The sequence below is a fragment of the Siphateles boraxobius genome, unplaced genomic scaffold (genome assembly GCF_051911475.1).
Source record: "Siphateles boraxobius isolate OS27281-9 unplaced genomic scaffold, OSU_SipBor_1 130, whole genome shotgun sequence".
In the NCBI taxonomy this organism is placed as follows: Eukaryota; Metazoa; Chordata; class Actinopteri; order Cypriniformes; family Leuciscidae; genus Siphateles; species Siphateles boraxobius.
This window is the reverse complement of record NW_027508734.1, coordinates 19,711,116-19,733,672: the sequence shown is the minus strand read 5'-3', so window position 1 is coordinate 19,733,672 and position 22,557 is coordinate 19,711,116. Positions and strand designations below refer to the sequence as shown.

The 22,557-nt window shown below is 37.6% G+C and overlaps 1 protein-coding gene across 8 annotated transcripts; it reads left to right on the top strand.

The window, feature by feature from the left end:
• The first annotated feature begins 580 nt into the window (after positions 1 to 580).
• scube2 (signal peptide, CUB domain, EGF-like 2) lies at positions 581 to 22,291 on the top strand. Of its 8 annotated transcripts, none has more exons than XM_077228410.1 (23): positions 581 to 850; positions 1,213 to 1,335; positions 1,678 to 1,803; positions 2,044 to 2,178; positions 3,682 to 3,807; positions 3,910 to 4,026; positions 5,523 to 5,612; positions 6,192 to 6,308; positions 9,630 to 9,752; positions 10,066 to 10,182; positions 10,358 to 10,480; positions 10,792 to 10,908; positions 10,992 to 11,081; positions 12,334 to 12,438; positions 13,124 to 13,285; positions 13,536 to 13,742; positions 17,331 to 17,501; positions 18,694 to 18,861; positions 20,109 to 20,270; positions 20,388 to 20,585; positions 20,770 to 20,922; positions 21,001 to 21,080; positions 21,297 to 22,291. In XM_077228410.1, exons 1-23 carry the CDS (start codon positions 763 to 765, stop codon positions 21,441 to 21,443), a joined length of 3,045 nt encoding a protein of 1,014 aa, XP_077084525.1. In that variant the 5' UTR covers positions 581 to 762; the 3' UTR covers positions 21,444 to 22,291. The 8 variants fall into 8 exon arrangements, with proteins under 8 accessions (XP_077084525.1, XP_077084526.1, XP_077084528.1 ...); XM_077228411.1 differs by having other exon boundaries at positions 583 to 850; positions 13,539 to 13,742; XM_077228413.1 differs by having other exon boundaries at positions 587 to 850; positions 3,685 to 3,807; positions 13,539 to 13,742.
• Positions 22,292 to 22,557: the final 266 nt, after the last annotated feature.

The following is a 22,557-nucleotide window of genomic DNA, read 5'->3' as shown; positions in this document are numbered from 1 at the left end:
GCAGAGGTCGCGGTTTAATTGGGTTTATTTAATTGAAGGTTGACTCAAAATCCACTTGAAATCCTTGAATCGGCTACTGTTTTTAACAACTTAACATAATATTATCCTCGGGTATTTTATCAATCAAGGCCTTATCTGACCTTTAGGAACACGCTTTAATGAAAAAAAACAATATAATTTTAAAGTATATGTCTATATAATAAATGCATGATTATAATATATAATGATTTTATAACGAAGTCTCTCATACTGGCAGAGTAAATCGTCATTAATTTTAAGATTTTTTACATCAAAATAATGATATGAAAATATTATATTTGCTGGGGGGGGGGGGGGGGGGGGCACTGTAAATAGCTATATTGTAATCTAATATGCTAGCCTAATCTTGAGTTTATAAAAAAATAATATTCTATACAACTTTTTTCTTTCACCTATTTTATGCTGTGAAATTAAAATCGATTCAATCCACATGGGCTCTTGGAGATCAATAAAAGAAACACTTCTGTGTGAATGCGCTTACACCCCATCCCCCGACACAGAATCATGAAGAGAGACAGAAAAGGGCCTTTTTCACACACACACACACACACACACACACGCACGCACACACGGGCGCGCGCTCACTCTCTCTTGCACACATCTTCTGTTGAAGCGCTCACAAGCGCGAAGCCACTGACAAAGTGCGGATGAAAATGAGTGGGATACTCGTGTTTGACTAAATGCGTGTTATTGAGTTCGACTCTAAACTCTCAACTGATCACTATGGGAACTGTTTGGACTGCACGGCTCCTCTGTTTGTTTTTGCTCTTGTTAAATACTCGCCAAAGCGCCGCACTTCTTCACAACACTGGTAAGAGTCTTCACTTTGTTACACGCGATGCTGTAAACACGCAACTTGTTTACCTCCCCTTGTTTTGATACCCTGTTTCTTTACTTTTACTTAAGCACTAAAACACACCTTTTAGAATATGTGTCAATGATTTTCCTGACATTTCATTGAATTTTTTTGCGCAACACTTTGCATTATGGGTTTGTGTTTTACACATGTTACTGTGTATCACAGCAGTCAGAACAATTACAAAGTTTATTTACAAGCAATTCCACTAATAATAAAACATTTAGCAGTTCATTATTACACTGCTAAGAAAACATTAATATACCAAAGTGAGCAATGCTTACTGTAAAGTCTCATGTTACATTTGTGATACACAGATTCAGATCAATGTGCAGAGGGAAGCGATGCCTGTCACATTGATGCTATTTGTCAAAATACCCCAACTTCATACAAGTGCACTTGTAAAACAGGCTTTAAAGGGGACGGGAAACACTGTGAAGGTAACAGCTCCCTTTCTCTTCAGTTTAACAGACAGTGGACTAGACCTGTAATCTGGAAAACCTCCCTTTTTTAATTATTGTTCATCTGTACAACACAGTATGCAACTGAATATTTAAATAGTTTGTTTTTGGAGTAATTTAGATTTTTTTTTATTTGATTTTATTACACGTTGCGTATTGAGTATGCAACTGTGTTGTATTTTAATTTAAAGGAGGACGTTCATGTTTCCTTTCTTTCAAATTGCTTTTTCAACATTTTAAAAGTTGTATTGGAAGGGCAGTGCCCCTAAAATGCACAAATTGCAAACACTGGTCAGCCTTGATTTCTCTTCCATTTCCTAGACATTGATGAATGTGATCTGGAATACAATGGTGGCTGTGTACACGAATGTAACAACATACCCGGCAATTACCGCTGTACTTGCCTTGATGGGTTTCATTTGGCACATGATGGACACAACTGTCTCGGTAAGTAGAAATCCACGAAGAAATCACATATACATGTGCGAGGGGTAAAGGTTAATGATCGCATGGGATGAGTTGTTCTCACTACAAGTGTTTTGGAACAGACAGTATATTTGTACTGTAGGGCTACTTGCAATATCCACAGAACCCAGTCTGAAGACTTTGACCAAATGACTTTGCCAAAGTTATTGAGGTATTTGGAAACGTGCTGTTTTGTGATGCTTTAACATACTCTGTCTCTAGATGTGGATGAATGTGTCTTCAACAATGGTGGCTGTCAGCATGTATGTGTCAACACCATGGGAAGCTATGAGTGCCGCTGCAAGGAAGGCTTTTTCCTGAGTGACAATCAACACACATGCATCCATCGCTCCGTGGGTGAGCCGCTGCTTTTAACAAACCTTTAATGGCTCAGTCTAACATGTTCACCATCATATTGAACAATCAAGGTATCAGAGTGTATTCATCTGGTTTCTCTATATGTGATGTGAACACGATTCAAAAATGGTCAGGTGAAAATCTCAGTCTTGATGGACATTTCATTTTCGGGTTTGTCACGAACTTGGATGTCAAAAGTGCATCACGAGAGGCTTGTGTTGTTTAGTGGAGTGTGTATTTGCAGAGTTGTCAGGGGTAAGTGCAAAGGAAAGCCAACCTAATTTCTAAATGTTCTCACATAAGATCATGATTGACAGCACAATGGCGAATGACAGCTTTTAAGTTGGGTTCCCTCTCCGGGGCATTATCTACAGCGGTTCAGTTGCAAAGGGCCCATGCTGTGGGAAAGGGAGCCCCATGTTCAGAGGAACAAAACAAGTTAATAACTGCAACACTCAGGGCTTTGTGGCCTGTGTCATAGATGAGAATAAAAAACCTTTTTATGTGTCTGTAGCTTCTCAGCGGCGAGTATTGTTTTCCCCTCAGTAAATTGAGCTAAGGTTTGCAAGGCTTTCCACCCCATTTGCTTTCTCTGGGTAAACTTGCTATATCCTATCAGCACATCCACTGAGCTGCAGTGCTAATGGCAGGAAAGGCCCTCTACACTGACCCATAGACCTGCTGTTGATGTCAGGTCAGGTTGTGTGGCATTAAATGTCATTGAATTTGATGAGAGTTTTAACAACAGGTAATATTAAATATTATATACTGATTAGGAATGCAAAGATTAACTAATGTACTGTAGCTATTAATTTAATTAGGGATATGTAGTTTGTTACGTAGCCAATACATTTGGCCTTACATTTTATATTATACTCATTTGATTTTATATATTTATATATAATCATTTATTTATTTTATCTGCCTACGGGTTCAGTTGGTTTTACAGTTGGAAAAATCGAATTATTTTATTATGTATTATATTTGTTTCATTAAAGCAAATAGAGCAGTGATTTGATGTTAAATGGATTGGTTACCCAAAAATAAAATAAATCTATCATTTACTCACCCTCACGCCTTTCCAAACCTCTATGGCTTTCTTTCTTTCATAAAAGAAGATAATTTGAGAAATGTTTTTTTTTTTGTCCATACTATGGAAGTCAATGGTTGCCAAAATAGTTTGGTTACCAATGTTCTTCAAAATATCTTATTTTGTGTTCCGCAGAAGAAAGAAAGTCATACAGGTTTGGAACAACATGAGGGTGAGTAAATGATGACAGAATTTTAATCTTGGGGTAAAATATACAGTCAATATGCCATTAAAGGAGTAGTTCATTAAATACTGACTGAAGATTGAGTCAAAATTATTTTCTGCGGTAATCGACAGAACGCCACAGACCTTAATTTGAATTTATCCCAGAATATTTCTCTAAAATATTAATACATTTATGTAATACCTAAAATAAGTGTTGCAGGCTCTTTGACCGTATCTCTTCTCCACAGAAGGCATGAGCTGCATGAATAAAGAACACGGCTGTGCTCACATCTGTAAGGAAACACCCAAAGGTGGCGTTGCCTGTGAGTGCCGGCCGGGCTTTGAACTGGCCAAGAACCAGCGGGGCTGCATCCGTACGTGTGACTCACATTTCTGACCCACCGTTAATCTGAGAAATACCACAGGACGACTCACTGGAGCTGTTGATGTGATGCTGTTTGTGTTCTGTTGCATAGTGACCTGTAACCATGGCAACGGGGGCTGCCAGCACATCTGTGACGACACAGAGCAGGGGCCCATCTGCAGGTGTCACGTCAGGTACACGCTGCACGCAGATGGCAGAGCCTGTGTGGGTAAGGCTGCTTTACTAGCTTTTGTCCCAACCCACTTCTCCAGCTAGAATTTATGATGATCTCTTGGCAAATATTTTAAGCTGATCCATATTTGATCCACTTATGTGCAAAGGTGGTGATAGAGATCTCTCATTCAGACACAAACACACGCTTTATCTGATAATGAGGAAGTACAGCTGGAGCCTGCGGGCTGTGTGTGTGGGGTCTACAGTTATCGTTGTCTCTCTGTCTCTCCATTCTGTCAGCCTTGTCCATGATTTTGAACTTGACTATCTGTATTTATCTGCAAACACTACAACAATGCCACAATGGTTATGACAGAGTCAAGAAGTCATCGAGGTCTCTTTGCCTGGGATTGGTTGCTGTTGTAGATGTTTTTGGTTTATTAAAAGGTGTGCTTATCAGTGTGGTTGCTATTTAGGTTAGATTGCACTGGATGATTGTGTGATCCCAGAGTGAAAAACATAACTGCAAATGTGATAAACAGTCTACAGTCATTTAGAAATTTTCATGTAGAAATTTGCTTTTATATAAAGCAACTTTCTAATGAGCCAACCATATTTGTAGTTTGCATATATTTATTTATGTAATAATTCCTAATATTTATATGTACAGTATATACCACTGATCTATATAAATGACTGGATTGCTCAGTGGTATATACGCTAAAGGTCTGGGGTCTGTGTCTTTGAAAGAAGTCTCTTATGCCCACCAAGACTGCCAAGATTTATTTGATCATTTTTTAACTCCAGTCTTTAGGGTCACATGATCCTTCAGAAATCATTATAATATGTTGATTTAGTGCTCGAGAAACTTTTCTGTTAAAAATGTTTGTGTTACTCAGTGCTTTTGTGGAAACTGTGGTGACCTTTTATCTGAATTATTTGATGAATATAAAGATCAGAATTTATTTCAAATAAAAAAAATTTGTAACAATGCAAAGATCTTTACTGTCACTTTTGATACATTTAATTCATCATGCATCATTGTTGAATAATATATATATGATAGATGTTATTATATAAATAAATATATGCACAATGTAAAATGTTTGATAAATTGTTTCTGATGTTCCTCATCTGAAAGTCACTTTGTATAGATATAAAATATATGAACTTTATACAGTATTTTTTACTTTAAGGTAAGTTCTTACAGGCAATTTATTGGCTGATTTGTGTATTTTCAAAGGGGTTTTATTTATATGGAATTGTTTATAAAATGATGTATGCCCTTATGTGTAGAATATTGAAGATATATAGGTAGCATTATGATTTTGCTAAAACAAGTCCTACATCGTAAAAAGAGAAAATATGCAGCTGCTACATATTTCTTCCAGACCTGGCATTCAACAAAAAAAAAACTTGTTGTTGATTAATCAGGTTGATATCATATTAAATTATTTTGACATTTCTAGAAAGCCTTTTTTAAGGTTACCTGGCACTGTAACTTTTTAACAGTCTATAGACAATATTGGTCTCGACTTCCATTTTTTTCAGAACGGGATGAAACGGCCCCCACCACCGCTGATCACAATGCCACGTCCTTGGCAGAGGTGGACAAACGAGTCAAGCGTCGACTGCTCATGGGTAAAATTCTACCTTCAACAATCAATACCTAATCAAATCAATTTAAAGTATGCAGTTTCATCCATAGACACAGGGTTAAATATATCCGTGCTTTTAGAGAAAAGCGAGAAGTACTGTGTGTTAACCTATAGTGCACATATTTAGAAGCATATAGCCTGGCCAGGCTGAGCATTCCTCAGTCTTTTAGGTAAACTGTGAAATGACTGGGGACCCACACTTCACCACCTCTGATTTCTCTCTTGTAAAATATGTACTGATGATAGAGTGGTACATTTCACATGTTTTTCTCTCATGCAGAGAGAGACAGGGACTGGGGATGTTTATCGTACAGTACTGAGTGTTGTATTTGTCTCTGCCAGCTCATATTTACACAACGCACTGCATATGGCCTCTCTGTCCTTGGCCTTCTACATCTGTGGAGTATGACATAGTATATAGTCTTATTTGCACAGTCTGTTTAAATATTAATGAACTGATTGATCTTGCAATGACAGATTTACGTCTTTGATCAATCTGAGGATTTATTTCTCAGTCCTGCCCTTATTAACTTGTTGCGTCTCTCTTTCATTTGCTCTTCAGAGACATGTGCGGTGAATAACGGAGGCTGTGACAGCACCTGTAAGGACACATCCACAGGTGTTCGCTGCAGCTGCCCAGTGGGATTTACTCTCCAACCTGACGTCAAATCCTGCAAAGGTCTGAATCAACATTTTTCACATGATATTCTTTTACACAAATATTTTAGTTGCTTTTAGGCTAAATCTCACAACAGTCCCCAAAATCAAAAGAAAAATGAATAATTATTTTTTAAAAGGTCACATGGTCCCACTTTATATTAAGTAGCTTTAAGTACTATGTTCTTACATCGAAAAATAAGTACAATGTACTTATTGTGTTCAGGTTGTATTGTAAAACACTTTTCCTGTTATTGAGGTGTGATATGGGTAAGGTTAGAGGCTGGTGTGGTGGTATGGGTCGGTTTAAGCTTGGGTCATGATGTAAGGAAGGGTCAACTGTGTAATTACAAATGTAATTACATGCATTAATTACAGCTGTGATTACATGCAGATATTTTCAAAATATCAGTACAATGTAAAAACATGTATGTACACAATAAGTCCATTGTATCAAATTAATAATTTCAATGTAAGTACATAGTAGTTAAAACCACTTAAAGCCCCAGTAGGTAGCTTTTGTAAACAAATATTTGTTAAAACTCTCATTATGTCCTGACAGTAGAATATGAGACAGATAATCTTTGGAAAAAATCAAGCTCCTCTGGCTCCTCCCTGTGGTCCTACTGCCATTTGCAGAAATACACCGCTCCCGGTCAGAAACAACCAATCAGAGCCAGGAGGAATGTCTTAGCAGTGTCAATCACGCTCGTGTACGCGCTGATCACCCCTCTCTTGCACAGCGCGAGCACGTACCGTCGTTCGTGACTCTCCTGTTCAAACTCGTTCATCCAAATGAACGAATCTTTTTTCGAGTCAATTCGTTCATTCAACGAACGAAATGACTCGAAAAAAGATTTGTTCATTTTGAACGAGTCTTTTTCGGAGTCATTTCGTTCATTCAACGAACGAATGACTCGAAAAAAGATTTGTTCATTTGGATGAACGAGTTCGAACAGGATCACGAACGTGCATCACAGAACAGAGCAAGGCGAGCATTTGTGCTTATAAAACTTAAAGTTTTTTATTTATTTTTGAAATGACCGATCGTTTCACTAGATAAGACCCTTATTCATCGTCTGGTATCGTTTAAAACCCTCTGAAGCTCCGCTGAAACTGTCATTTGGTCCTCGAAACGTTTGTGTCGTATTGAAGTCCATTATATGGAGAAAAAGCCTGGAATGTTTTCATCAAAAAACGTAATTTCTTTTCGACTGAAGAAAGAAAGACATGGACATCTTGGATGACATGGGTGTGAGTAAATTATCAGCAAAAGTTTTTTTTTTTAAAGTGAACTAATCCTTTAATGTTATCTTAGTAGCTATTTATAACTTATAGAAAGAGTGCAACCTTATAAAGTTACATGTATTGCAAAATACATAATGATCTGAGGACCAAGTTGGTAGTCAAAGTATGGGCAGGCCATAGTCAATGTAAAGCATATTGTTGATGTTTCGTCCCTATTAGTGAATGTTCCATAACTGTTTATAATCCGCCGTCATCGGTGGTCCTGCTTACTAGCCTGCGCGTTCACGGCAGGATCCGCTGTGGGGGAGGAGCTGTGGAGGGAGGGCTGTAGCGTAGCAGAGAGCAAGGGGGTTGGACCTGTAAGTTGTGCTTGTTCAAATTTTCAGGCTAAGTCAACATTTTCTCAAAACTCCCTACTGCAGCTTTAATATAAAGCTGGACCGGTCACATTAAATTGATCAAAAGTGACAGAAATACATTTATAATCTTCCTATTTCATATAAAGGATGTTTTTTGAAGTTTCTATTCATCATAGAATCATGAAAATAATGATGAAAGGACAATATCTGTTGTATGCTTATATTTATTTATGCATCCTACTTATATTTATTTTTGTAAATGTTTCATGATTTCCACCAAAATAGTAAACTGCTTTCACCATTGATAATAATAATAAGAAATGTTACCTGAGCACCAAATCATAATGCTGAAGCCTGAAGTAAGGGCTGCTGCAAATTCAGCTTCGCCTTGACAGATGTAAATTATCTTTAGAGATAGCATAAATAGCATAGTTAGTTTAAATTGTAATAATATTTCATAGTATTTCTGATTATATTGTATTATATTATGTTTAGTTTATTAGTTTAGTTTATTAATTCATAAAGCACATTTAAAAACAACAGATGTTGAAACCAAAGTGCTGTACAACAAATAAAAAACAAACTTAAAAACATAATTAAACATCTAAAAACCAATTACACCCTCAAACAGAATTAAAACAAAGAAAAAAAATAAGTCTTCAAAAGGATTTAAACAGAAATAGAAGGGGAAGATTATGTGAAAGGAAAGACTATTACAAAGCCCTGGACAGCCACAGAAAATGCCTGGTCGCCTTTAGTTTTAAAATGTGGTAGAGGGACGGAGAGGAGAAATTGACTTGATGACCGGAGATTACAAATATACTGGGGAGCACATCGATGTAGAGCTTTAAAAACAAAGAGCAAAATTTTAAAATCAACACGGAACTTGACCGGTAGCCAGTGTACAGAGGCAAGTACAGGAGTAATATGTGCACGTTTTCTAGTGCCAGTAGATAATCTGGTTGCTGCATTTTGCACCAATTACAGACGTTCCAAAGACGATTTAGGCAAACCCAAATAAAGTGAATTACAGTAATCTAACCTTGATGTGATAAAAACATGAATTACAGTTTCAAGGTCCTTCTTAGAAAGCATCTTCTTGATTCTCGCAATTGATCTTAACTGGAAGAAACTACTTTTCACTACAGCACTGCTTATCAAATGACAATGTGGCATTGAAAATAACACCAAGGTAGCACAGTTGGTAACACAGTAGCACACATTAGAAGAGAGGGGACCAAGCTGATTAGCAAAAATTGGGCCAAAAATTATTATTTCAATTTTATCCCTATTTAACTGTAAAAAATGGGTGTCCATCCAGCATTTAATGAATTGAAGACAGGCAAACAGATTAGACAGAGACCAGTTGTTAAATTTAATTGGAAGATAAAGCTGAGTGTCATCAGCATAGAAATTATACAATAAGTTGTTTGTGAATAATATGACCAAGTGGAAGCATATAAAGCAAAAAGAAGAGGACCTAAAATAGAGCCCTGTGGAACACCAAAGGAGATTTGAGCACGAAATGAGATGATTATATTATATTATATACTATTATATTATATTGTATTATATAATATTATATTGTATTTTATATGTAATTTATGCACTATCAAATTTTTTGTGGGGTGATAATGTCACAGATAATACTTTTGACAGGTTTCATGAAATTCACCCTATAGCTGATCAGTCCATCTATGTTCTGCAGTGTGATTTGGTCCTTCTCTGTCTCTCAGACATTGATGAGTGTGAACTTCATAACGGCGGCTGTGACCACTACTGCAGGAACACCATTGGCAGCTTTGAATGTAGCTGTCGAAAGGGCTTCAAGCTGCTGACGGACGAGCGTTCATGCCAGGGTAGGACACTTTTCTTTTGCTATGGGTCCAACAGAACATAGAGAAGCTGTATGGGTGTTGGTGTTAGTATCTGTGTTTGTAACTCGGCTCGGAGATAAGACAGGGTGGGAGTCTCTTGAAGGGTGCCAGTATCGACTTGCAAGATTCCTTTGAAGATCCTTAACGTAGACTAAGAGTATAACACTCAACTCTAAAAGAATACATTTCGTTTAAGCACACAGACAACTCCTTGTCCTTGATACAATTGTTCTAAATAAAGTACTTCTCTCTGTTATTAATAAAATAGCCTTGATTGATTTTGGCTTGATTACAGATATCGACGAGTGCTTTTTTGAGAGGACGTGCGACCACACTTGTGTAAATTCACCTGGTAGCTTCCAGTGTGTTTGCAACAAGGGATACACTCTCTATGGGCTTGCCCATTGTGGAGGTGAGGATACAAATAGCTATTTTTAAAAAATAAAATCAAAGGTTCATGATACAGTTTTATTGATTTTTGGCGAATCACACGGATATATTACTGTGGAAGTATAATTATAAGAATTGCTTACCTGAAATACGTCTTAATAGAAATCTGTTGTGTTTGTCAATTCGTCCATTCTCAGACATAAACGAGTGTAGTTTGAACAATGGAGGATGTGAGCACACCTGTGAGAACACCATGGGAAGCTTTGAGTGCCACTGTCATGCTGGTTACAAGCTGCACTGGAACAAGAAAGACTGTATCGGTAAGATGAGCTTGAGTGATTCTGAATGCTGGGATTAATATCTGATGGTGTCGGCTTAGATGGAAATCAGTTCTTCATCTCTGGGAGTTAAAAACAGGAGATACTTTTGAGTTTCTCTATCTGGCTCTTTCTGTCTGTGCTATTGCTGGCAAACTCAAATCTCAAATGTGCCCATGTACATTCATATTCTCATCTTGAATGTACTGCATTGTTGAGCTTTCTGATCTTTCTCTCTAACGCATTCCGTCCACCTCCCTTCTCAGCGTGTATACCATATCTCCACTTTTAAGCATTGTGATTTTCACATTCAGAAGCAGAGGACTCTCCACTAGTGCCGCCACCTGCCAGGCCCACTCTCAACTGCAGTAAGCAGGGAGGGGGTGAGCTCTGCTACCTGACCTGCCAGTCGCAGGTTCATATCAGCAGTGGTAAGTGTTCCAACATGTAGATATGTTGAGATCTTTGTGGAGTTTCCTTGGAGTTTCTCTGACACCTTCACCTTCACATGTAGGAGCTGAAGATTCATACACAGTGACCTGTGGCATGCCCCTGCCGTGCCACGTAGGAGGACAATGGAACAGGAATGGGTCATATTGCCCAGGTAGGGTTTGAACTCTTCCAAATGTCTTCAGCTTCATTCTATATGTTATTGTTTAAAAGATGAAGTATTAACACTTAACAGAGTGAATATTATTATATGAATTTAGAATAATATATTAGTGTTGTTTTAGCATGATTTATATGCAGCATAATATAGTATTGTTAGTATTGTTAATATTTTGAATTAGCTTTTATTTTATTTTTTCAGTTCCATTTTAATTTCATCTAAAAACTAATCTAAATATATTTTTTAATTTTGTAATTGTCCTCTGTCATTTTTAATTAGTTTTTTTCAATATTTTTATTTTATTTTTATTTATACTTATTTTAATAGCTATAGTTTTTCCATTTCTATTTAGCTTTTATTTCAGTTTTATTTATAGTAATTTATTAATTTTAGTACTCCAGCTTAAACTTATTTGATTACAGTTAGTTTCCAAGGTTTTCATATAATATTTAATAGTGTAATATTTAATATTTTAATAGTTTTTCATTTTAGCTTTAGTTGACAATAGCCCCTTGCACACAGCAGTCCTGTTAAATTACCGTAAAATTACCTGAATGACTTTTCCGGTAAATACACAAATATGCGGTACACAGAAATAACTGTGTTCAGTCTTTTTACCGGTAAGATACACATCAGTACTAAAATACCAGTAAACTCTGTAATGTCAATCATCAGAAATTACCTTTAAACGTTGAGCTGTTTTCTTCATCCACCTGGATGAGGAGAAGTGCCTTAGTTTCATTTCAGTTTTTTTTTTTTTTTACTTCTGAGGGACAGGTGTAAGGACTCAACGTGGCATACACAGTATACGAGGCCTATAATAGTTACTATAGTACAGCGGTAATTATAGTACGTAATAGTATATGCATAACCGCATTGCTTGTTTAGCGCATGTTTACATTAAAAGTAATTACCATAAACAGCCCAACAGAGCTTTATGACTGACCCAAAGTAAACTTGTTCAGACCTCGTATATGCTCATACCGGTAATCTTCATTCTTTATTCTCGCACAAAATCATACCGGTGATTTACTGGTAATACTTCTCATACCGGGAAATTGCCAAAACTGATATAACGGTATTTTTGAAAGGGTCCTGTTCACAAATTATCTATTAACTGTAATTTAACGGTAATTTACCAGAAATGTATTTACTATATGAGTGATGAAGATGGCCTAATAACAACACTGTTCCCAAATGATGAATGTGTCAAGTGTAAATGTCACAGTGTACTTTCCTTTTACAGGTTCAGGAATCAAAACCATTGCTACATTTAAATCTGGACAGGGGAAGTGCAATCTGAAGCGGAGTCAGGAAAATCTTGCACAGACCTTCAAAACCACCCTGTCAGGTACTGGCCATGTAGCAACATGGTTCTCACTGAAAAATTGACTACTAACTCATTTTGTTTGCACAGGCATTAAGCCGAAGTCTAAAGCCTCCCTATTAATGAAACACTGTGTCGTGACAGCATCTGTCACTTTCTTTTTATTTCCTCTCTGAGCAAGTAGACTAAGTGGAAATAAAAAGTAAATGAGTGATGCAGCAAGCCAGACACAGAAATGTTTATATATTATTATTTTATATTCATACTATATATTTTACAAGTCATATATGGAAAAACTGATTTGATATTGGTCAGTGTCATTTGGTGGATGTGAGGGGAAAGTTCAAGCTAGAATCTAGTCTCACTGGTACTCATTGTCCAGCAGTGTTCGAAAGAGCTAGATGAAATTAGCCATGGCATGCCTTTCAATAGAGTCTTACCCAAACCATCAATCACTCTGACCTCCTGATCAGACTCGGGGTCTGAGAGTCTGAAAGACTCCCACACCCTTCAGTGAAAGACCAGAACTTAAAATAGTTTTTCCCCCCTTATCCACTCTTGTTTGATTCTTTCTGCACTGTTATCCACACTGAGAAGCGAAGCAAAAGGAAAATAAATTAGATGTTTATAACAAAAGAAAACCAGAGCTAAGTGCTTTTACATTTTGGATCCACTAAATCCATTAAGTCTTTAAAATCTATTTACTCAGATAAAAGAGCCACCGAGAATGTCCAGTTCAGCTTTGTTAGCCTGCACTGTGCCTCTTCAAGCAGACAGCAACGTAGTCGCCATGGGCGGAAGGCTGGTGAGGAGGAAGGATCCTCCATTACTGCCCAGTTTGAGCTGGATGTGAACCTGGAGGAGGTAACAGGTTGGTTTCGTGCACTGCATGTGTATGTTTCAGTAGAAACCTTAGGCCTCTCACTGCCTGCTCGCATCTCACCCTCTTCTTGCTCCTGTCACTTTTACTAAAACAAGCCAACAGGTGAAAGTATCTCCTGGTTTAAGATGGAACTGGGTTCTGTATTAAATAGTGGACAATGAGTTCATATGGAGGTTTGTGTGCACTCTATGTGTGTATTTTGTTGTGGACAAGATATGGTATCCAATTTTTCTCTCAGCAGAGGGCTGTGACCTGGCATGTGTTCGGCGGCGCTCTGAGAAGCGGCTTAGGAAGACTATCCGCACTCTTCGAAAGTCCATTAACCGGGAGCAGTTTCACCTGCACTTTGCTGGATCGGAGTACGAGCTGGCCAAGAAACTGGTCCGACCCGCTGACCCACCAGATCACTGCGGCACCGGACAGGTTCTGCTGGACAAGAAATGTGGTGAGTGGACAGTTCGAATACATATGCTTATTGGCAACTTACAATTGCTTGAGGACACAAAATATTTGTTAAGATCACGATATGTATTATATTATTCACTTTACATATTGGCTGTGCTCCAGGGCACTGTTTATGTCTTGTTGGAATGAATCAGTTATATCTGACATTATTTCAAATAGTGTTTCAACTGTTAAATTGTTGAAGTGCATTACAGGCCAGATAACTGATATATGTATAAGGTGTTGTGTAGTATAATACGTGTGGTGCGAGAGAGTTGGCATGAGCTTTATTAAAGAGGCAAGACTGGGAAACAGAAGGCTGCTGTTGGCTCTTACAGCTGAATGCTGTTCCAAGTCGACTACATGTTGTGAAGGTTGTGGCAGGCTTACTTCAGGTCAGATCGGTACAGTATATGTTCAACTTGGCATCCCTTTTTTTTTCAGCCTCTAGAATAAACATCTCAAAGGGAATAGTAAATTCTTTGTCTGGAGGACTCATTGTGTTGAACATTATCTTATTTCCTTCATTGTCTTTGACATAAGGCCTTTTCAAAGATGTCTTTTTAAGGGGACAGTATTGCTGAGGTTGTTTGTCTTCTTTTATGGTGGAAAAGTCCATTATCTTTTACAGGCTCAGTTTCAGCAGTAGTGCAGACAACCAAAGGCTCTCAGCTTTTTCAAAGACTTCTTTATAACAGTCTGTTATTGCTTACTCTTTCATAGCTTTAGAGACTTAATAGTCATAAGATCTTTATATGATCTTGTGATATGATTTTAAATTATTTCAAGTTATTGGAGTATAAAAGTTTGGATCAGTAAGATTTTTTTAAATGTATACTTTTATTCAGCAATTATTATTTGGCGTCATATCCACGTTACCCTCGATTTCTGGTTTTACTTCCGTAGAAACTGTGTAAACACCAAAGACACTTTAATATATTATGTGTTTTATTAGACAGGTGAGAAACTGTTTAGATACCTTTATCATCAGAAAACTAATCATTGTTGTACAGTTCAACATGGTTAGTTTTATTGTTTGAATTTCTTGTTTTCTTTCTTTATTTTTATGTTTGTTCCATGCACCAGAGACAACACTATTTTGTCAAGTGGCAAACATTGCATAGTCAGAAAGAGCTTTATTTGTTTATTTATTTTTATTTATTTTTAATAAACCCTTACCCTTTTGACTGGTAGTAGCTGTCCACATAACTTCTGTCTCTACCTGTCTATTTTAAAGTAGTTTAGGGAGTTTAGAGAGTGCAGTGGTTCTCTCTCTTCTTTGCCTTAAGGAGTGGGTTTTGATAGTTTGGTCCATTATAACTGGAGTGGGTTAATTCTCCACTGCTGAATGGTAATGGAGAGGAGTCAAGTGAGAAAATTGGTGACCATTGACCAGTTCCCCCCTCATCGTTTTACAAATCACAAGTCCCACGTGTCCAACTAAAATAAATAAAAATCTCTCACCTAAGTCGGGTTGCACCATTTTACAGATCCAAACTACACTTCATTTAACATGTTTCGAAAGCAATGCCAAGTGAAATGTACACGCTTGCCAATAAGTAATTAATTGAATCCACGCTGAATATGGGATTGTAAGTTTTGCTATTTTCAGTAAAACAGGCATACAATTAAGGTACACAGACATGCAGTGTTCCATGTGCCAGCTTAAATCGAGCCCTAAAAAGGGCTATATTTTTTCCTCCCTGTTCTGGCCTCCCCCACTGGCTCACTTCACTAAGTGTAGTTTAGCCTTTTCAGTTTGCCCACTCCATTGTAAATCCCATTGGGGCTTGTTCAAGCTCCTGGAGTGAGAGGGTGGAAAGTCTGTGCTTCAACACTTCTTCACCGCTTTACAGACCTACATTTGCTTTCTAAACCTTGAAGAGTGAAGAGAACGTATTCTTCCTAATTAAAGGGATAGTTCATCTAATCATTTACTCAACCTGATATTATTCCAAAACTTTATGACTTTCTATCTTCTGTGGAACCAAAAGGAAGATATTTTAAAATATAAAGCCCCCCCCCCCATTTTTGGACCCCATTGACTTTCACTGTATGGACAAAAACATTTTTCAAAATAGCTTTTGTGTTCCACGGAAGAACACAAGCTTTGGAATGACATAAGGGTGAGTAAATGATGACAGAATTTATATTTGTTGGCTATATATATTTTAAGGCTAATTCCTTTAAAACACACATACATTTAAAGACATACATGTATATAAACACACATACATTTGAAAGGGTTTGGACATGTAATCCATTAGTTAGACATTACTAAAACACACAGTGGTGAACTCTAGATGAACAGCAAAGCTAAACGGTCGCATTAGGAGGCGTTTGCATAAGTTCGCCCCCTGAGCTCCCGCTTTCCTCTCCTGTCCTTAAATGTTCTAAGTTATTGTTTGCTTGTTTGTTTTTGTGGTGTGTGTGTGTGGAGGGGGCTGTTTATTAAAGCAAGCAGTTTAAGTGCCAAATTCCTCCTTAGGCAGGGCCACTCTGTGCGACCCCAGCCAGTGAGCGGCTCAAGAGAATTGACTTCAGCGACACCATGGGAATCAATTAGCATCAGCTGTTTGGGCCCCTGCCTCATAGGCGCAAGGAGCGATTGGACTCCTCTGAATGGGGGGATTCACAATCCTGACCTCTTTTATTGGGTTCAGCTCCTTACCACTGTGATACCATAGTGTTTGCCTATGTCATCAAATGGGCAAAAGCCGGGGGACTTGAATAGAGGTGAAAGGTCCTTTAAACCTCTATTGGAACCATCAATTCGAGGATTCAATAGAATCATCGCTTTGCATTTGAAAGGCTTAAAGGTTTTTTTCTCTCTCTCTCTCTTTCTCTCCATCTCTCAACTCTTCCTCTCCTCTCTCTTACTCAGTTGCTCTGTCAAATAAAAGCCGGGACAATGTGACGGTGGCTCCTCATGGTCATTCAGGATTAACAAAAGAGAGGAAAAAATGAACTGCTCTTCAGAGAATTACATTTTCTTCTTCTCTTGGAAAATCGGGCAATTTGCTGAGGCACACATAATTGGCATGCTGTTCAAACCTTTGTGGAATTGGGCGTCATTACCATAAAATCTCAGGAGTAAGAGGTTTGTCTAAATTCTCCCGAACACTGTCAGTTGAAGGTTTGCATAGAGACACTGAGATGAAAGGAACATTTCTAAATTGCCATACTTACTTGGTTAAAGGACTGAACTGTACCAGTGAGTGGCTTATTTTAAGGCTAAGTGTGTGCAAAACACTTTTGAAACCATCGCTATAAATCAGAGCCGTTTATGAAGTGAACATTAAAAAGACTTTGTTCCACTCCCTTTAATCAGACATCATAGGTTTATGCGAGGTAATATTCCCTTTGAGCATGTTCAGTAAGGTGAGGGATTGTGTATGCGTGTGGGGGCCGTTTGATGTGGGGGATCAGGCAGCTGTGGAAAGGCTTAGTTCTCTTATTTGTTTGAATTTTTGGCATAGCTTCATCAGGTCGATTTGCTGTGCCCCTTTAGCTGCTTAATGTGAGGCCCTCTTTTGTGTTCCAAGTTTAGTCTCTGTTTCATCTAATTTCTGAGTTTTCTCTGCGCTAGTCAAATGTGCCGTTGGCACATACTATAATGGAGAGCAAGGGAGATGTTTTCTTTGCCCCCCTGGGACATACCAAGATGAAGAGGGGCAGGTGTCATGCGACGTGTGCCCAGGACCCGAGGGCAGGGGAATCCCAAGATCCGCAGGAGCACGCAACATCTCGGAGTGTGGAGGTGAGACTTCACAGAGACTTGCTCATGAACAAACAAGTCTATAGCCTTTCTGCTAGTACACATTTCCATTGAGGTTGATGTCTGTCCATTTTTTTTAAAGAATCTGTTTATTGGTTTTAACAAGTAATACAGCAATGCAGCAAGGATTGACGTTTGCCAGCTATAAATATATCAATCAAATCAATCCATATGTAACTTAAAAGAGAAATATGGCAGCTGTATGTTATCATTCATGTTCTGGCACTGGTACATGGTAACACTTTACAATAAGGTCTCATTAGTTAATGTTAGTTATGTATTAACTAACTAATAATGAGCAACATATTTGTTGTAGTATTTATTGATCTTTGTTAATGTTAGTTAATACAATTCTTTATTGTTAGTTCATGTTATTTGACCTATGCATGGCCTTTGACCTTGTAGAGGTCCTCGTATTAAGCAGTCAGAGATGTCGCAGACGTCATTAGACCAGAGATTATCTTAAAAATGGAGGATTTATGTCAATCACAGGCACAGTCTATATTAGAAAAATAATATTGAAATATTAAAATATGAATTTGCTTATTTATTTTCATCATCATCAATAATAATAATAATATATATACAGAGATTAGTCCACTGTATAAGATGTACCGCATTTCATCCTGGTATTTATCCTCAGAGATGTCATATACAGATTGGTGAAGATTTTTAAGGTTGAAAAGGGAGAGTATGAATCACGTCCTGTTTTTTGTTTATGCAGTTGGCAGGAAGCTTACCTGTAATGATAACAATCTCACAGGCTCATGGTTTGTTGAGCTTGAGTTAAGTTTTGTGATTGTGAGTGTGTTGGGAGGGGTCATCTCATGCAGTCCTGCAAATCCTCAAATGTCTGATTCATTCACACCAACAAAGAATTCCAGATCAGTTAAATGTGTAAAGAAAAAAGGAACCACCATGTTTCTGTTCCTCAAACATAGTCAACAAAGGCAGCTTGCGGTTCAGATGCAATCTTCTGCTTTCTGCTCATAGACACAACAGAAGGGGCTATTAGGGTTCTTCTCAGTGGCAGCCAATTTATTGTGGTCACTAGAGGGACGAGGGGAGGCCTGCACTTTCTTAGATAATGAACTTGCATGACATCATTGTACTTTGCTTTCTTTGGAACAAACTTGGTTTGTCTGGCATTTTCTTAACATTTTTCTGATCCTAGGTCAGTGCCGTCCTGGTCAGTTCTCCCATGATGGCTTTGTGCCATGTCTGCCATGCCCACAAGGCACCTATCAGCCTGAGGTTGGCCGCACATCCTGTTTCCCATGTGGAGGAAGTCTCACAACCAAATATGATGGTGCTGTGTCCTTTCAGAATTGTGAGACCAAAGGTGAGAATAATTCATTCCTAATGTCTTCTGAGTTTTAAAGTACTCAGTTTATACTACTGTTCAAAGGCCTTGGGTTGGTTAAATTATTAAAAATACATTTTTAAAGGAGTCTCGTATGCTCACCAAGGCTGCAATTATTTAATAAAAAAAATACAGTAAAATTATATTTTTAAATAACTGCTTTCTATTTTAATGTATTTTAAAATGTAATTTATTCCTGTGATGACAGCCTAAGTTTCAGCATCATTACTCCAGTCTTCAGTGTCACATGATCCTTCAGAAATCATTCTAATATGCTGATTTGCTGCTCAAGAAACATTTCTTATTATTGTTCTTATTAACATTTCTTATAATTATTTAAATTTCTTATTACAGTTGTACTGCTTAATATTTTGGAGGAAACATGATACATTGAAATAGAAATCTTTTGTAACATTATAAATGTCTTTACTGATTTAATCTAATGTGAAATGTATACATTTCTTCCAATTGACTCTGCTGAAAACCAGGCTTAAACCAGCCTAATCTGGTCTCCCAACTGGTTTTAGTGGGCTTTGCGGACCTTTTTTAACTGGTCAGGCTGGGACACCTACACTAGGCTTTATAATTTTTTAGGCAATACTCTGCTTTTGTAACACTGTGTCCTAACCATACACAATGCAATAAGATTGTTTCCTTTCATTTATTTTCAAGATCTGAGGTGAATTTTCCATTGTCGCTTTCAGTATGGCTATAAAGGTCACACAAAATGATACTCAAACTAACATGAAACGCTTTAAACATTAAATAAAGAGAACGGAAAAGCGTTGTGCCAAACACCAGTCCAAACCAGATGAATGAACAAACTCCTTGCAGATCCAAAAGTAGCTCAAAAACTTACAAAATTACAAAAGAAGTTCATGGAGTTAAAATAAAAATTCATGGAAGCTTTTGGTTTATTTTTTTGTGTGCTGATCATCTTTTGTCATTTTGAACATTAAATAAAGTTCATAAACAGTGCCTGAGATGATCATTTCTGTACTTTGTGTGTTCTAGCCATGATGTTGCAGATATAGACAATGTTTTTAAAATAGAATTTGTCGTGGCTGGTTTGGACAAAAACTCTGATTAACACAGAATACCTTTTATCGTGTCATGGCGTTGCATCTTGTTAGGACACTGTGTAATGTTCTTTGCAGATGTTGTGTCGCATTCAAGATTCCACACAAATACTGATTTCAGAAAATTAATTAATGTTGTCCTTACAGTTCAGTGCTCCCCAGGGCATTACTACAATACCAGCACCCACCGTTGTATCCGTTGCCCCATTGGAACCTATCAGATGGAGTTTGGCCAAAACTACTGCATTGCATGCCCTGGAAACACTACCACTGATTTTGACGGATCCACAAACATTATGCAGTGCAAAAGTAAGCAAAATTCACAAAGGTTATCCTTTTAATGAAGCCTCCCTATTTCTATTACAAATTCATTTTTATTCATTCTCTCTATAGTCCCATCTAAGTCGTTTAATTTGTTGTTGCCAGACAGACACTGTGGAGGAGAGTTGGGAGAATTCAACGGCTATATCGAATCCCCCAACTACCCCGGCAACTACCCGGCCAACATCGAGTGCACCTGGACCATCATCCCTCCCCCCAAGCGCAGAATCCTCGTCGTGGTACCCGAGATCTACCTTCCCATTGAAGACGAGTGTGGGGACTATTTGGTCATGCGAAAGAGCTGTGAGTGTTGCAGGGCTGTGATCTGGTGTTGAATGCATCAGCTCAGCAGGGTGATTGTGAATACACATGTGAGGAAATGGGGGGAGGAGCTGCATCGATGGGCTCATTAGAGCTCTCCTTCATCTCTTGGGGCTCGAATAAGCCACTTCAGAGGTCTTTAGAAGTTTCTTTACTGTTCCCACAGCTCTGCCCAATTCAGTGACGACTTATGAAACGTGCCAGACGTACGAGCGACCCATCGCTTTCACCTCCCGTTCAAAGAAACTCTGGATCCAGTTTCACTCCAACGAAGGAAACAGTGGAAAAGGCTTCCAAGTGCCTTATGTGACATATGATGGTGAGAACTGTATTACTGACATTTTTTATTGATAAGTATTCATGTTGAGTATTTATATGCGGTGTAATATGCTTCTAGAGGACTACCAGGAGCTCATTGAAGACATTGTTAGGGATGGAAGATTATATGCCTCTGAGAATCATCAAGAAATTCTTAAGGTATAGTGCACAGGTCATCTGTTTTTCACAGCAACTTTATTTTTAACAGGTCTCTTATTACAACTTGATTTTAAATAAGAATCAAGAGGTTTGCCATTCCAGGTCCCTGTAGTCAAAAAAGAGGCAATAGTGCCACCATGTGGAAGATGGGAAAATATATACTGTGCTTTTGTATATGGCTTAAAGTTCATTTATGTTTTCTAATTAACTTTACAGGACAAGAAGCTAATGAAGGCCCTGTTTGATGTCCTGGCCCATCCACAAAACTTCTTCAACTACACTGCACAAGAGTCTAGAGAAATGTTTCCCAAATCATTTATCAGATTCCTCCGCTCCAAAGTTTTGAGATTTCTACGGCCCTGAATTTTGTAAAATAATCTTTTAGTGAATCAATGTTTGGCGCTCCTGCCAAATTTTAAATGACTGCCCTGGAACAAATATTCCTGAATGTTCTTGGCCGGCTGCATACTTGGAGATTCAAGACAACTTCTTGGACCTGATGCACATGAGAAACTTTCCTAAATAAGTCACTGGAAAATTTTTCTCCTGAAGAAAATGAACTGTTTTTCCAGTGAATGCCCTTCTACAATTATAACATGAGCCACCACCTTTGAAGAAAAGTTCCTTCCTGTTTCATTCCTTTATCCCCTTGAAGTGACTGTTACCGAAACATGTTATTTACAGCTGAAATTAGTCATAAAAAAAAGAAGAGCAACTAGATTGCTTGTTATATATTATAGGTCATTTCACAAAATTTGTCATTTTTTGTGAAAATGTTTGACCAGCTTATTTAGAAACTTCAGAGCACTACTAAGGCTGTAGTGGAAGTTAAAGCAGTTAAAGTCTCTTTTTTTTGCGAGATTGAATGTGTTGTACATTATGTAAAAAAATTTGCATCAGCTCTCATGTTACTGCATTGTATTATTTTTTTGCATTGTAGCCTTCTTCATACATCTCATATATGTATTCTTCATTTGTCTCCAATAAGAAACATCACGTATACACAATAATTTCAGTAGACATTACGGTCATTTGATATATCAGTTATCAATTTTTCCTCTTCATTCCCACTTCCATCACCCAAACTGATTTTTGGATTAAGAGGCTCTAGATGTAGGATTGATTACCCATTGATGACATGCAGAGTAAATTAAATGTTTATATTTTTATGGTTGTACATCTAACATGTAAATAAAGAAATACACTCAAAATATATTTGTTGTTTCAAATGCACAGAAGTAGCCTATATCAGTAATTTATAAATGGTGTACATTCCAGTGGTTCTTGGAAAGATCAGACTTTTCTTAGTTAATTATTGTTTTTAATAATATCTAATATAATATTTCAGGATCAATAGGTTAAAATAAATTTATTTATGTGGATATTTTTCGTTAGTAGCTAATACAGTTTGAAGAATTTCTCAATCCATGACCCATTTATCCTTGGTAACCGCGTTACTGGGTCATGACCACAGAGG